This window comes from Neopsephotus bourkii, unplaced genomic scaffold, assembly GCF_033783945.1.
Source record: "Neopsephotus bourkii isolate Nb327-2 ecotype Australia unplaced genomic scaffold, CSIRO-AGI_Nbou_v1 NB_1298, whole genome shotgun sequence".
NCBI classification, from domain to species: domain Eukaryota; kingdom Metazoa; phylum Chordata; class Aves; order Psittaciformes; family Psittacidae; genus Neopsephotus; species Neopsephotus bourkii.
The window spans coordinates 372,249-385,344 of NW_026901782.1; the positions used below are offsets into that span (position 1 = coordinate 372,249).

The 13,096-nt window shown below is 38.1% G+C and overlaps 1 protein-coding gene across 2 annotated transcripts in view; it reads right to left on the minus strand.

Moving 5' to 3' along the window:
* Positions 1-13,096, minus strand: part of GAK (cyclin G associated kinase) — a 69,401-nt gene that overhangs the window by 21,434 nt on the left and 34,871 nt on the right. For both annotated transcript variants that reach the window (XM_061366059.1, XM_061366058.1), the window contains exons 12-17: positions 11,522-11,571; positions 11,281-11,429; positions 8,387-8,509; positions 4,772-4,905; positions 3,377-3,571; positions 2,220-2,337 (exon numbers count right to left, since the gene is read on the minus strand). In XM_061366059.1, coding sequence (XP_061222043.1) covers positions 2,220-2,337; positions 3,377-3,571; positions 4,772-4,905; positions 8,387-8,509; positions 11,281-11,429; positions 11,522-11,571 — 769 coding nt within the window. The remainder of the gene's footprint in view (positions 1-2,219; positions 2,338-3,376; positions 3,572-4,771; positions 4,906-8,386; positions 8,510-11,280; positions 11,430-11,521; positions 11,572-13,096) is intronic.

Here is a 13,096-nt window from a genome sequence, read left to right on the forward strand (position 1 = left end):
CCTGCCCATGGCAGGGGGGCTGGAAGTAGATGATCTTAGGTTCCTTTCTCAACCCTAACTATTCTATGGTTCTATATATAAAGGAGTCAATTTGGAACAGTTTTAAACACAGCACACTTAAAGGACACTTCATTAAGACAGGCAAAGAGTTCTTGTTTGAAAACTCTCAAGTCAGCCATTCATCCCAGTCAGATTATAAGGCTTTTCCAAACTGATTCATTATAACCATTCAACTTCCCCGACTCTTTCTTCTGCTGACCATAAAAGCCACTTTCTTAACGCCTGATCAGCATGTAAGAGTCCAGAAAATGCTACTGTAGAAGATTCATGTATCTCCTGGTCTTGCACAAATACAAATTGCAGCAAATTGATAAATCCACAACGTATTTGTACCCTGTCCTTAGTACAACACATGTGGAATAGTCTTGCCAATCCTTAACAAAGCAAGTCATACAATAATAGTCTAGGAAATACAGTATAATAAAACTAAACTATGGAAGCTTTCCTTCTAAATGAGCATTTATTGAACATCATAACCAGAAGTCAAGTAACAGCCAAAACATTGCCAGCATGCTGAAGGAGGTGATCTTTCCCCTCTATCCAGCATGCATGAGGACACATCTCAAGTCTTGTACTGAGGAACCCAACACTGGACACAAGAAAGGCAATGACATAGTGAAGAGAGTTTCTCTGATCAATTCATCCCTACCCTGAACTACAAATGAAAACCTGAACACCCTATTGAATCAGTTTTCTTAATCCCCTGCTATGCAAGACATTTCCTAGAAGACTAATCCTAACTAATCTTCCCTCAACTGTGAGCAAGTTGCCAACTTTCACAGTGCCCAGATCTAGGCTGTTAAGAGCAATATTGAAACGTGGTTGTTGATCTCCATGATATTTCTGCAGAGAGGTTCAAGGAGCAATTTAAAGTATGTGAAACTAAGGACACATTGAATGTTGTTCCATCAAAGCTCCAAACCAGGATCATCGAAATCACTATTCATGTATAATGTGTCACAGTATACAGATGAAAAAATCCTAATCTTTTCCAATCAGTGAATAAATGGCGGAGAAACCACATCAAAGAAAACCTATTATCAGTGAAACTGAGGTTCCACAAGGAGTGTAAGCCAGCTGTTGAGCTTTCATCAGTTGTGTACCCTCCTCACTGATGACCTTGAAAGATGCACTAGTTATTTTTGCACATTAGAGAACCATTTCACTGAGCTTTCAGTTTTAAGGACCAGATCTTTCAGAGCATCCTAACACTCTAGGAACATTAGGGAAGTCTTATACCTCTGCAACAGAACAAAATACCTTTCTACAAAGTAGAAAAAAAAACATAGGGAAAACTATTCATTTCAGTAATAGCTGACACATATGATTATGCTTGTTTGCCCCATATGTATGGAAACTGCTTGAAGAACCTCCGGATCAACTTTCACAATGCTCCAAGTTAACCTAAACTTTGCACTACCCCTTCCTACCTTTTACATGGATCTCCAAGTTTAATTTGGGTTACTCATCTGGAGTAAAAAAAAAAAAAAAAAAAGAAAGGAAAAAAAAGAAAGGAAAATATACCAACATGCTTCTTTTTTAGAAACTTGAAGACAGGCTTCATTAACAAGTTCTGTGATCTTGCAATACGTTTGCATCCACAGTTGAATTAAAAAAAGGAAATACGCATTCTCACTAGGAGAACAAAAACCAGTAAGCAGATCGGCTATAAAAATCTCAATCTAGCTCTAGAAATAAGAGTACAAAGATCACATGGTCTACAGAGAGTACAGATCCAAATGGATTTTTCTAACCTATTTATTATACACTGTCCCCAGAATTCTACTTCTTGAGTGGTGTTTTTGTTTTGGTTGCAGTTTGTGTGAATGGAATTAAAAAATCTTGTTGTGAAACTTAACATATAACAAACGATGCACCAAAAAATGGCTAGTCTTTCCATGCAAGTATAATAAACTATCACTACTGAAGTCATTTCCAGAAATGCTTATGAAAGCATCTACTTGCAGAGCACTAACAATGTACATACTTATTAGCTTGAAAAGGCTGAATTCCCAAGTAGGTTGAAACCTCACATATTTCTTTGGACAAACAAAAACAAATAAATCCATGTCCTTAATGAGATCACAAATACGAGTATGATACAAAACTGCAACTAGAAAAAGCAAATCCTTCACATAGGCTGTTAAATTAATCGTTACCTTGGCTTGAAGTCGGCCTCCTAGTGTTGACCTGGCATGATAGATTACAATGAGAACATCTCCCTGGACTGTTATACCTAGTGGAATTACTGCTTTCCCATCTTCAATTTTAAACTCCCTGAAGAAAAGACACAGCAACAGTTAATTTCATTTAACAAGAAAATCAGCATGTCTTACCTTATGTTTAGTTTGGTTTCTCTAAGGCCCTCAATATCAACCCATAAAAATCTGCTTCAGTTAAGAGTGAATTAGCTCTGAATGATTAAAACTTAAAAGCTGCTCCAAAGATAACAACATTAACAGCTGCTTACAGCAGAGCAACAGACAAATTTAGACCTGTAGGTTCTCAAATCAAATACGGGAGAAATATCTTCAAGGATTGCTCAGAAATGCAAGAGACAAGATAGCATAAAGCAAGCTGTTATGAAGAAAGATGCAGAGAAAAACTGCAGCTGCACTGCTGTGATATGTCAGGAGTCCCACAAAGGGACAGTAGCAGAGAAAAATAAAACACTCCACAACTGTTTCTGCTGCCTTCAAATTAACTAAACTTCATACAGGGCTTGGATTTTTAGGAACACTGGAAGAACCTTGGTATTCTCTCATCTTTCCTCTGCTTATTACTATCTACACCTAGTACTGCTAGTACCATTTGCAATTCCTGGGTTTTATTAATATAGAACCCATTTTCAGTAGCAGACTTTGGAGCTGTACAGAGGCTAATGACCACACCCCTTGCAGCTACCATGCCTGGGGGATCCTTACTGTTTCCATGATTGAGGCATGATGTTCATTCAGTCCATGTACACCAGGGATCAACCTTCCTAGTTCATACGATGTGGAGTAAGAAGAAAGGTCTTGCTCACCTCTGCCTCCCAGTGCCCATTATGCCACCCATCATCATCCAGGTGGCATCCATTCCTGCACTTTCTGCAGGAACAGGTCCATGCTATTATAACCACCTTGTCTCTTTCCCATGATTTACCTTTCCATATCAGCTAAAGGGGACAGAGGAGACATTCCATACATTAAAGAAGCTTTCTGCTCAACTGGCACACCCAAAATCATGCTTTCTTCTCACAGTAAGGACTTCACATTTAAGTTAGTCCAAAAAAATGGAACATGCTGTTTCGGCACAAATTGCAACTTGCACTTACTTCATTTTGTCATATTCCTGGGAGGTAGTGGTTACTCTCTCATCACCTACATAAACTTCACAAAAAGGCCTGCAACCATTACGCTGCTTACTGAAAAGAGGAACAGGAGTCATGATGATTGATCTGATTAGGATGGGCTTGCTGTGAGGAATGATGGGCTCTTCAGCCATCATATCACACATATATTCGATGTATCTGCCAAAACCAAAAGGTACTAATTTAGTCAGAGAACCCAATTCTAAAATGGGTGAATTCCTGGTCAAGTTATTTTCATTCATATCCAGCCACTGAGTGCTAACAGATAACAGTAAAACACTGGGAAAACTTAACGGCACTTCCAGCAAATTATGTTCAAATTTTATAGAATTTCATTAAAAGAAAGTTAAATAGAAACATGGAGAAATATTTATGATTCCTAGACAGCCTCGATGTAAGGACAGAAACAGCTTCTGTACAAAAGCCTGCATCACAACAGAAATATACTGCCTAGAAAATTGAATACAGCACTCCATACGAACTCATCTGCATGTATGTCTCACCTTCAAAAGATACTGCCTTAGGTCTGTAGGTTGACATATATTCACTTGTGATACAAACTATCTACTCTTCCCAAAGGCCTTAAAACACTGAACTAGGGGAAGTATTTATTTTTCCTTACACATCAGATCAAAGTTGCAGTTCTTAAGTTAGTAAGTCAAAGCTTCCTACAGGCTTTAAGTTTATCTTCATTAGTAGAAGTTGCCTTTCAGAGGACCCTATTAAATATACTCAAAGTAAATCTGTACAACAGCATAATATTTAACTCATCTTTCTAAATCTAATTCTTAATGTAGTAGTCACCCTTACAACCAGAGTTGCTACTGAGACTTCATTTTAACATCGATCAAATTAAAACATAGAATCAGTTTAAAGCATTGTCAAAGTGTATGAAATCCCCTCTGCATGCACTCCTTTGAAAAGCAGGAGGCATTACTACCTAAACAGAAAAAAGATTGGTTTTTTTTTTACAGAACTTGCAATGTTCTGACACAGTAAAACCTACTGTTAAGTCCAGCAAACATGGAATAAAGACAAAATCCTCTTTCACAAATGTAAAACTTGAGATCATTCAAAAGCATGACATACCCTTGCTTTCATTCCTAACATTTCTTCACTACAGGCTAGGCTATACTTGACTCACTTTTAATAAGAACATAAAGGGTAACTTAAGGGCTCACAAAATTCAAAACTACTTTCGCCACTCATGATAGACCCATTTTTCCAAGTACTTAGCTATTCAAACACAGACACTATTGAAATAATACATCTTCCTAAAAAGCATCCTGTAAAAACAGTAGCATATTCACAACTGTGTAACTACTTGCTTCAACGCTATCCTACAGGCTGCCACCATACCTTTTATGAGAAGGCCAAATGCCAGGAGGACAGCGCTTCATACTGAACATATAAACTGCAGCTTCAGCAGTAGTGAAGAGACGACAGAAACACAGAAAAGAACAAACTACCACAGCAGATGCTGCTCTTCCATCCTACAAAAAAAAAAAAAACAAAACAAAAACAAAAAAAAAAAAGAAGCTGTAACTCTTATTAAACCAAGGGAAAAAGGAATTACAGAAGTTACTGAAGAACATGCTATCTCCTTATTTAATGTAACAAAGTCCAAGGTCTAGTGTGATCATTAGATTTTAAGGCTGTATTTGAATGTGAAAAGTTTTATTGATTTCCACACCATACAAAAGATACCACATATCTGGTTGCTTAAATGTGAATAATTGCTTTAGCTTAAAACTATTTTTGCCTTCATGTTACTATCACTAATACACATCTTTGTTTCCTGAATACTATAGGAAACCCCAGTTCAGTGCTGGTTTTAGTTGATAACCATGGACTTCTGCTACGGAAGAAATCCTAAGATTCAGAAGAACTAAGCCACAATAACTCTTCAGTCTTCTGACTGTAACTGCCCAACATTAGTAACTTGCCACAGACTAAGTGAAGGAAACAAGAACACTGAACTTCTTTCTGCAAGGATCACAGCTACACACATCTGAGACTACCCTTATGTTATATAACAGACTGAAGATTCAGAAGAGGTAAAGGCTGACAGAAGAGGTCCTTTCAAGGGTTTTTTGATAGCTGTATGCAACAGGTTTTTTCTGTAAATCATTTGTCATGTAAGTGTGGAGGTGGGAAAGAAGAGGTTTTTTTCTTCAACCATTTTTAATGTGTTTCCTTGAAAGCCAGACTTCTATTCCAACCATTACTGAGATTAATGAAAAGGTCTTCCAGCTAGATATTTAAAAAGCAGCTCAGCAAGAATATCATTACTGCTGGTGTAAGTAGCAACCCCAGTGATTTCCAGAAGTCACTAAACTAGTTTTTGATTCCATGGGCTGGAACCTGCTTTTCAGTTAAATGTCACACAGATGGAACACAAATATTGTCCCTACACTGAAATGTCTACACTTACAACAAAATATTAAATACATGATCAGCATAACAAGCAGTGACCTATGTACACTTGCATTACAAAGCCACTTCCAAGTTCAACCATCACAGGGAGGGAAGAGAAATCATTATACAAAGAGGTCAGCAAGCAAATTACAGTAAACCCTTTGCAACTATGACATGGAAGTCAGTCAACAACTTCACATAACTTTAAAGACTACCTTATAACCAGAAATGCAGGATTCAAAAAAAAAAAAAAAAAAAAAAAAGAGTATCTTACACATTACTAAACAAAACTGATGACAGAATCTTACCTACAGCATCCTCCTGACAGCTAAATTGAGGAAGTGTAGTCTGGATGATCGGGTAGTGAGGTGGACTGTGAACTGGCTGAAGGAGAGAAGCCAGAGAGTTGTAGTCTATGGGGCGGAGTCTAGTTGGAGGCCTGTATCTAGTGGAGTGCCTCAAGGGTCGGTACTGGGACCAGTATCATTTAATATATTCATCAATGATTCAGATGAGGGAACTGAGTGTACTATCAGCAAGTTTGCTGATGACACTAAGCTGGGAGGAGTGGCTGACACGCCAGAAGGCTGTGCTGCCATCCAGAGAGACCTGGACAGGCTGGAGAGTCGGGCAGGGAATAACTTGATGAAATATAACAAGTGTAGAGTCCTGCATCTGGGCAGGAACAACCCCAGGTTCCAGTATAGGTTGGGGAACGACCTGTTAGAGAGCAGTGTAGGGGAGAGGGACCTCAGGGTCCTAGTGGACAACAGGATGATCACGAGCCAACACTGTGCCCTTGTGGCCAAGAAGGCCAACGGCATCCTGGAATGTATCAGAAGGGGGGTGGTTAGTAGGTCAAGAGAGGTCCTCCTTCCCCTCTACCCTGCCCTGGTGAGACCGCATCTGTAATACTGTGTCCAGTTCTGGGCCCCTCAGTTCAAGAAGGACAGGGACCTGCTGGAGAGAGTCCAGCACAGGGCAACTAAGATGATTAAGGGAGTGGAGCATCTCCCTTATGAGGAAAGACTGAGGGAGCTGGGTCTCTATAGTTTGGAGGAGATTGAGGGGTGACCTTATTAGTGTATATAAATATATAAAGGGGGAGTGTCACGAGGATGGAGCCAGGCTCTTCTCAGTGGCAAACAATGATAGGACAAGGGGTAATGGGTACAAACTGGAACACAAGAGGTTCCCCTTAAACTTGAGAAGAAACTTCTTCTCAGTGAGGGTGACAGAACACTGGAACAGGCTGCCCAGGGAGGTTGTGGGGTCTCCTTCTCTGGAGACATTCAAAACCCACCTGGACACGTTCCTGTGTAACCTTATCTAGGTGTTCCTGCTCCGGCAGGGGGACTGGACTAGATGATCTTTTGAGGTCCCTTCCAATCTCTAGCATACTGTGATACTGTGAACCTTGCACTTCAGAAAGAAGCTTCATAAGTTGCAGAGTGGGAGCAAAAGAAATACTCCCAGAGACAAAACAGTAAGAATTTAAATTTTTCCCTGTATGTTTTTACAAGGATGATGGATATTGGCTACAAAATCAAACAATCTTCAGGCACGAACAGTCCTTAAGGCAGCAATAAAAAAAAAACAATTATCAGAAAAGTCCAGATTCTGAGCAAAAGTTTTGTCCCAAAGCCTCAAAAAGCTAGAGGAGTTTTGTGTCTAAACTATTTTGAAAAGGAATAACCTTTAAAAAGTAAAGTATACCCTTTCACAGTGTGTATATAATTATCTTAACTTGGTTCATTTAAACACGGGTCAAACAGTTATCTGAAGCACACTTAAAGAGCTGCAGCATATTCAGTTGCAAGTCTTGGCCATTAAGTTCCACCAAGATAATCTTGTACTCACACCTTCTTAGAGCTGGGCAAATTTTCTAGGATTACCACCATGCATGGCCCCAAATAATTACATAGAGCTAAGTTTTACTGCAGATGTCCAGGAGTTACTCCAGTCTCTGCCGTATGTGGTACAGTCTTGTGGTATCAGTAGAACACAATGCCAGTTAAAACTTGACCCCAGTCACTGCCAGTTCAGAAAGACTTAACGGTAGCTGAAGCAGGAAGCTGCCATTTAAAGTTGTTTTCAACTGCTTGTTTTCAACTGGATCACTCAAATTGCAATGAAATAGCTAAACTCACTGTGTTACTGTAAACCTCTACAGGAATTATTAAGATGAGGAAGCTCTACCTGGTTCTGAATCAACGGTATCTGGAAATGCAGTGTACACCCACCTGTCATTCATAAAGCATGAACAAAAAAGTGGAACACTGAAATAGTAGAGCTGATTCTCCCAAAGGCTACTTTGCTTTAGTCCCACCTATATACTGCCTCCCATGCTACATGCAAGTAAGCATGTATTTTCTCCTTTGCCTAAGGAGAAAATTTATGTAAATAGCTTTCCTAAAAACACAGTAGGATGGAATCAAACCCAGGTGTCACAGTAAAGATAGCCAATAAAACTCACAAAGTGAGTAGATACTAGCATCCTTATTCAAAATTTGAAGTACTGAGCAAAGCATTTCAAGACTTAAATCAATTTCTTACAAGGCAGTGCACAATGCAAACATTTTTCTGGTCTTGTTTCAGCCATAAATGCATGTTCTTGCATATGCTATACAGATTCTGAAGATTTGGTGCTCGTCTTGCTGGCCAGCCACATTCAGAAACCTGCAGTAAGAGAGAAACAGAGGTGAGAGATGAGATCACACAGTCACAAACATTTACATAGTATAAGCTGTGGGTATAAGAGGCGATTTTATAATTTAATGCCACCTTCAGGTAGAAATTAAGCAAGATACTCAAGAAAAGTAGTCTTACACCTTGTAGAATGAAGTGCAATATAATTCCAGTCCTGTCTATAGTGTCCTGCACTAGAACTATTAAGAACTCAGATTATTTCTTGTTCTAAGAAAACTGTACGTAGTTAAAGATCTTTCAACATGTGTGCACCTACTCTTAAGCAAAAACCCAAAACCAGACTTTGTTTGCCTTTACATTTGTCCTTTATTCAAAGGGCCTCAACAGTTAAGTAATATTCCTTCCACAATTAGTGCTACAAAACATTACCAAATAATCATCTTTACTTCTGAGAGTCTATATTCTTAAAAATCATAGTCCAGTAAGAATGCAGTATATGAGAGTTACTCTGAGATTAATTACCTGAACTGATTTATTACAAAAGATTCTAATCTCAATTATTTTTGTGCCAAGCTGAGGAAAAAAAGACTGGAAGAAAGTCTGAGCTACAAAGTCCTCTACAGTTTTTCCACTGTATGCTGGTATTTTAATTAAAAAAAAAAAAAAAAAAAAAGGCAGTTTCATGAAGTGTTACTTTGCAAGAGACTTAAGTTGAGCATTCTTTTGCCAGTGAAAGCTTAAGCAAAGTCATCACTAAATAAATAAAAGCTAAGGCAAGGAGATCCTCATATTCCAGTTCCCTACAGGATTCAATGTGGCTTCTGTACATCTCAAATATTACAACAGCAGTGAAAATCATATTGCAGCACTGCAGCTACAACCCAGCAAACAGCCTAGAAAAGCAAGTGTATTCAAAAAAAGAAAAAAAGAACTGACTTTTTTCTGATTTACCCTTCAACCTTCCACTCAAATGCCACTTTTGTTAAAAGATGTGGACCATACAACACTACCTCTTATAAGCAACCTGCTCCAAGCAGGACTCAAAACTAGCAAAGATAACTTCAAAACTACCACTAGCTTAGGCTAAAGAAATCTGTAAAAGTTACATACAGATAACATACAGCAAGAAAATGTAATTTCATAAATACCCATTAAAAAATAAAAAGTATCAGAGTTAAGAAGATCAGAAGCTGGTTTCCTCTGATAAAGTTTAAGGCTTGCCATAATCATCTTTTGCAGGCACTACAGAAAAACTAAGCTTCCTTAGCTTTCTACATGGCTGCTGTCACTCAGCACTGATAACGAATTCAAGTCAGTATTGTTCACTGTGCACCGGAATTAGCAAAAATTAGCAAAAATTTCCCCAATATATTTAAAGACTGTCTTCCAAGTAAAATAGCTGCTTTTGTCTTCCATTAAAAAAAAAAAAAAAAAAAGTTTTGTAGGAATTTGCTTAATACTCCTAGCCAATAAAGTGGACAGGAACCTATAATGTTTTGACAATGAACTACTATTACTTCCCAGCAAAATAAAGATCAAAGACAAAATTAATGTCAAAGATAAATATAGACCAGAACAGTTCCAGACCGCTGGTTGATTTAGCTTTGCTTCTATTAACCACTCACAGTCCCAATACATCAGGAATATCAGTGTACAGGCACCTCAGACTTGCATTGCATAACCAAAAAATTATCCCTAGGGTAAATGATCTCCCAGTTACAGAACTTATCATTCCATAAATGGAGATTGACACCTTTGTATGATGAGGAATAAATAGTTCACTGTCAGCCTTGGTAGACTTTCCAGTAATCTGGAGCTAAAAAGTACTGCTGAAGCTTATGTTTTGAGGTACCTGCTCCAAATTAGTTATACAGGAGGTTTACAAGGAAAAACAAAGAAGTAAGAAGGAATGACAAGCACTAGACAGAATACATTAAAAGTACCTCAGCCTGACAGTGTAAGTGAATTTGGATAACTGAAGTAATGCTAAGGATTACCCTGCAGGATAAGACCCAAAAGGGGTTCCCTGTAATAAATAATGTTTCTAGACTCTCGTCTGGGCAGTCAGTATTTGTGGGGAAGGGTTATGATCACTACAGAATATTTAAGGTGAGGTTTAATGTGTCCAGGTCTAGACAACTCACAACACAGTCTCCACTGTCGAGCTATTTAAAAGTCAGTCGAGGTGTACTTAGGAACAGACACTGTCAGCACCTAACAAGTGGTCCTCACTACCCTGTTACTGAATTAGGCAGAAGTCTTCATTTTAGTACCAGAGAAATAGCCAGAAAGTCTTATGGAGGCTCAGCTAAGCTATACCAATATTTCAGAAAGTAGCAACAAGCAGTCAGATAGGGCTGAGCCATATGGGAGTCAAACAGTATGCAGAAGGAAACGGAGAAAGCCCAGTAAACATATTGTGTACATCAGTCAAAGGAGTACCACTTTTGATAAAGGAAAACCTCTGGATTTAGAAGAGACTGACATTTTAGTAACATTTTCAGTTAAGTATTCTCCATTTAGGCCTGAAAAATTTCATGTTCTCAAAGATATTACTAGCCTAGGAAATACAGACTTTAGTCAATAAGCTAAAAGATTAGTCTTTAATCAGTTAAGTTTAGACTGAAAGCAAAGGCAAGCAGATATAGATGATTCTTTACCTCATGTTTATACCTAATTCTTTTGTCATCTTTTTGATTATATAGCCTACTTTAACATATTTCACAATAAAAAAAATGAATGCATAACTGAGACATTGCGCTGAAAGACCTTTTACAGAAAAAAACAGTAACTATACAAACCCTATTATGGAACCTGGAGGGACGGTACGTTCTTGGAGAGAGATTGTACACAGCATAGTGGCCAGGATGTTTAGAGTCCAGACATAACCGCACGTCCTCTATGTTATTTTTGATGGCAGATTCTACACCTTCAGCTGGAAAGGACATCACTGAAGACGGAACAAACACCAGATGAAGTACTCACTTTTTTCATATATTAAGAGCAATCAAATTATTCTTAAGACACACACAGTCATCATACCAGCAATTCTGGAAGTGATGTAAGATATATCCAAGTCTCCTTTTGCATAACTGAAACAGAACAAATTGAAGTTAATACCAGGAAATAAACTGTTCAAGATGAAAAGTCCAAAACCCAGGTCTCTCAGGCTACATCCCCTTCCCACGAATGCTTCACTTCTTCCATCTGAAGCTTGCTACCTCACACTTCAAGGTTTCCAGAACAGACATGTATTTGAACAGTTACTCATTTACATGAATTGCAACAAAACCACCGCTGGGGATTTTGTACAGATGCCTTCAATGCTTAACTCATTCCTCTAGCCCCTGCTCTTACTGATAAACATTCATTGTAGGTAACAGTATCGAAGTTCAATGAGGATTCATTATGCTTAAAACAAGGATTATTTGTTGAAATATTACATGTTAAATTATGTAACTCTGGCATGTTACTATCCGGCTCAGATGGCCATGCTGCCCATTTTCTGGATTTCATATGAACAGAGGATACCTGAATATCTAATCCTCATTTAACTCATTCATCAAAAAATTCATTTCCAAAACTCCCACAGTGAGCAAGGCATTAATCATTACTCATCTTTCTCATATAGTTGTGCACAGTTTTAAAGAGCAGCCTTTTTCAAACACTCTCTGATTGTTTTTATATTTAGGTCCATTCCTTCCATTGTTACCTCACTCACTATGCCAATTAATTTACTATTTTAAGACCACAATAATGTTTGTTTATAGGGTATCTGCTATGTAGCAGGATAAAAAAAAAGCTTGAGAAAAAGAATGAAGAGCCCCAATGCAGGACAATTTTCTTGAGTACAATCACACAGACTCTTAAGCATAATCACAGAGGTCTGCACTTCTGATTGGCAAAGTAAAAACAAACCTCGCCTACAGAATTTGGTTTAGACACCCCTATGATACATGTTTAAGGAATGCAGAGGCACTGTCAAAGCACAACTTTTATAGTACTATGAAGTTTCAAGACACTGCTTGAAAGAGCAGACAAATACTGCACTCAAATTTTGAAACATATGCTTTCATCTCTTACTGCTTCCTACTAAAAATGAGGGAGGCTAGAGGGATTCAGTAAAAGATTATTGAATTTACAAGGATTGGGAGGAGGTTTTTAGATAAAGCAAGAACAATTGTTCTGAAAAACACATTAAACAGTATTTACGTGGAACAGCATAATCAGTGTCCTATCAACCACTGACAACCCAAGGCCTCAAGGGAATCGAAGTCAAAAAAAAAACAAAAAAGCAACCTTGGAAAATCTTGTATAAGGAGGCACACAAAATGGCCGAGTAACAACTATTTCAAAATTCTTCATCTTTTCATCTTTGAAAGTACATAACTTAATCGTGTAGCTCAAGTGTAATATGGTGGCAAACAAACTAATTAAGGCAGAAATTTACATTCACAGCTAATCATGATTTCTTACTAAAATTAGTGATGAGCATAGTCTTTCTTAAGACTGCAAAGTGTCAACCATTATTTGCTGCTTACACCCACCAGCTTCAAGCAAGAAAACATGCAGATGATTCTAACTATATCAACTATTTTTTGTATAAAGAACCATCTA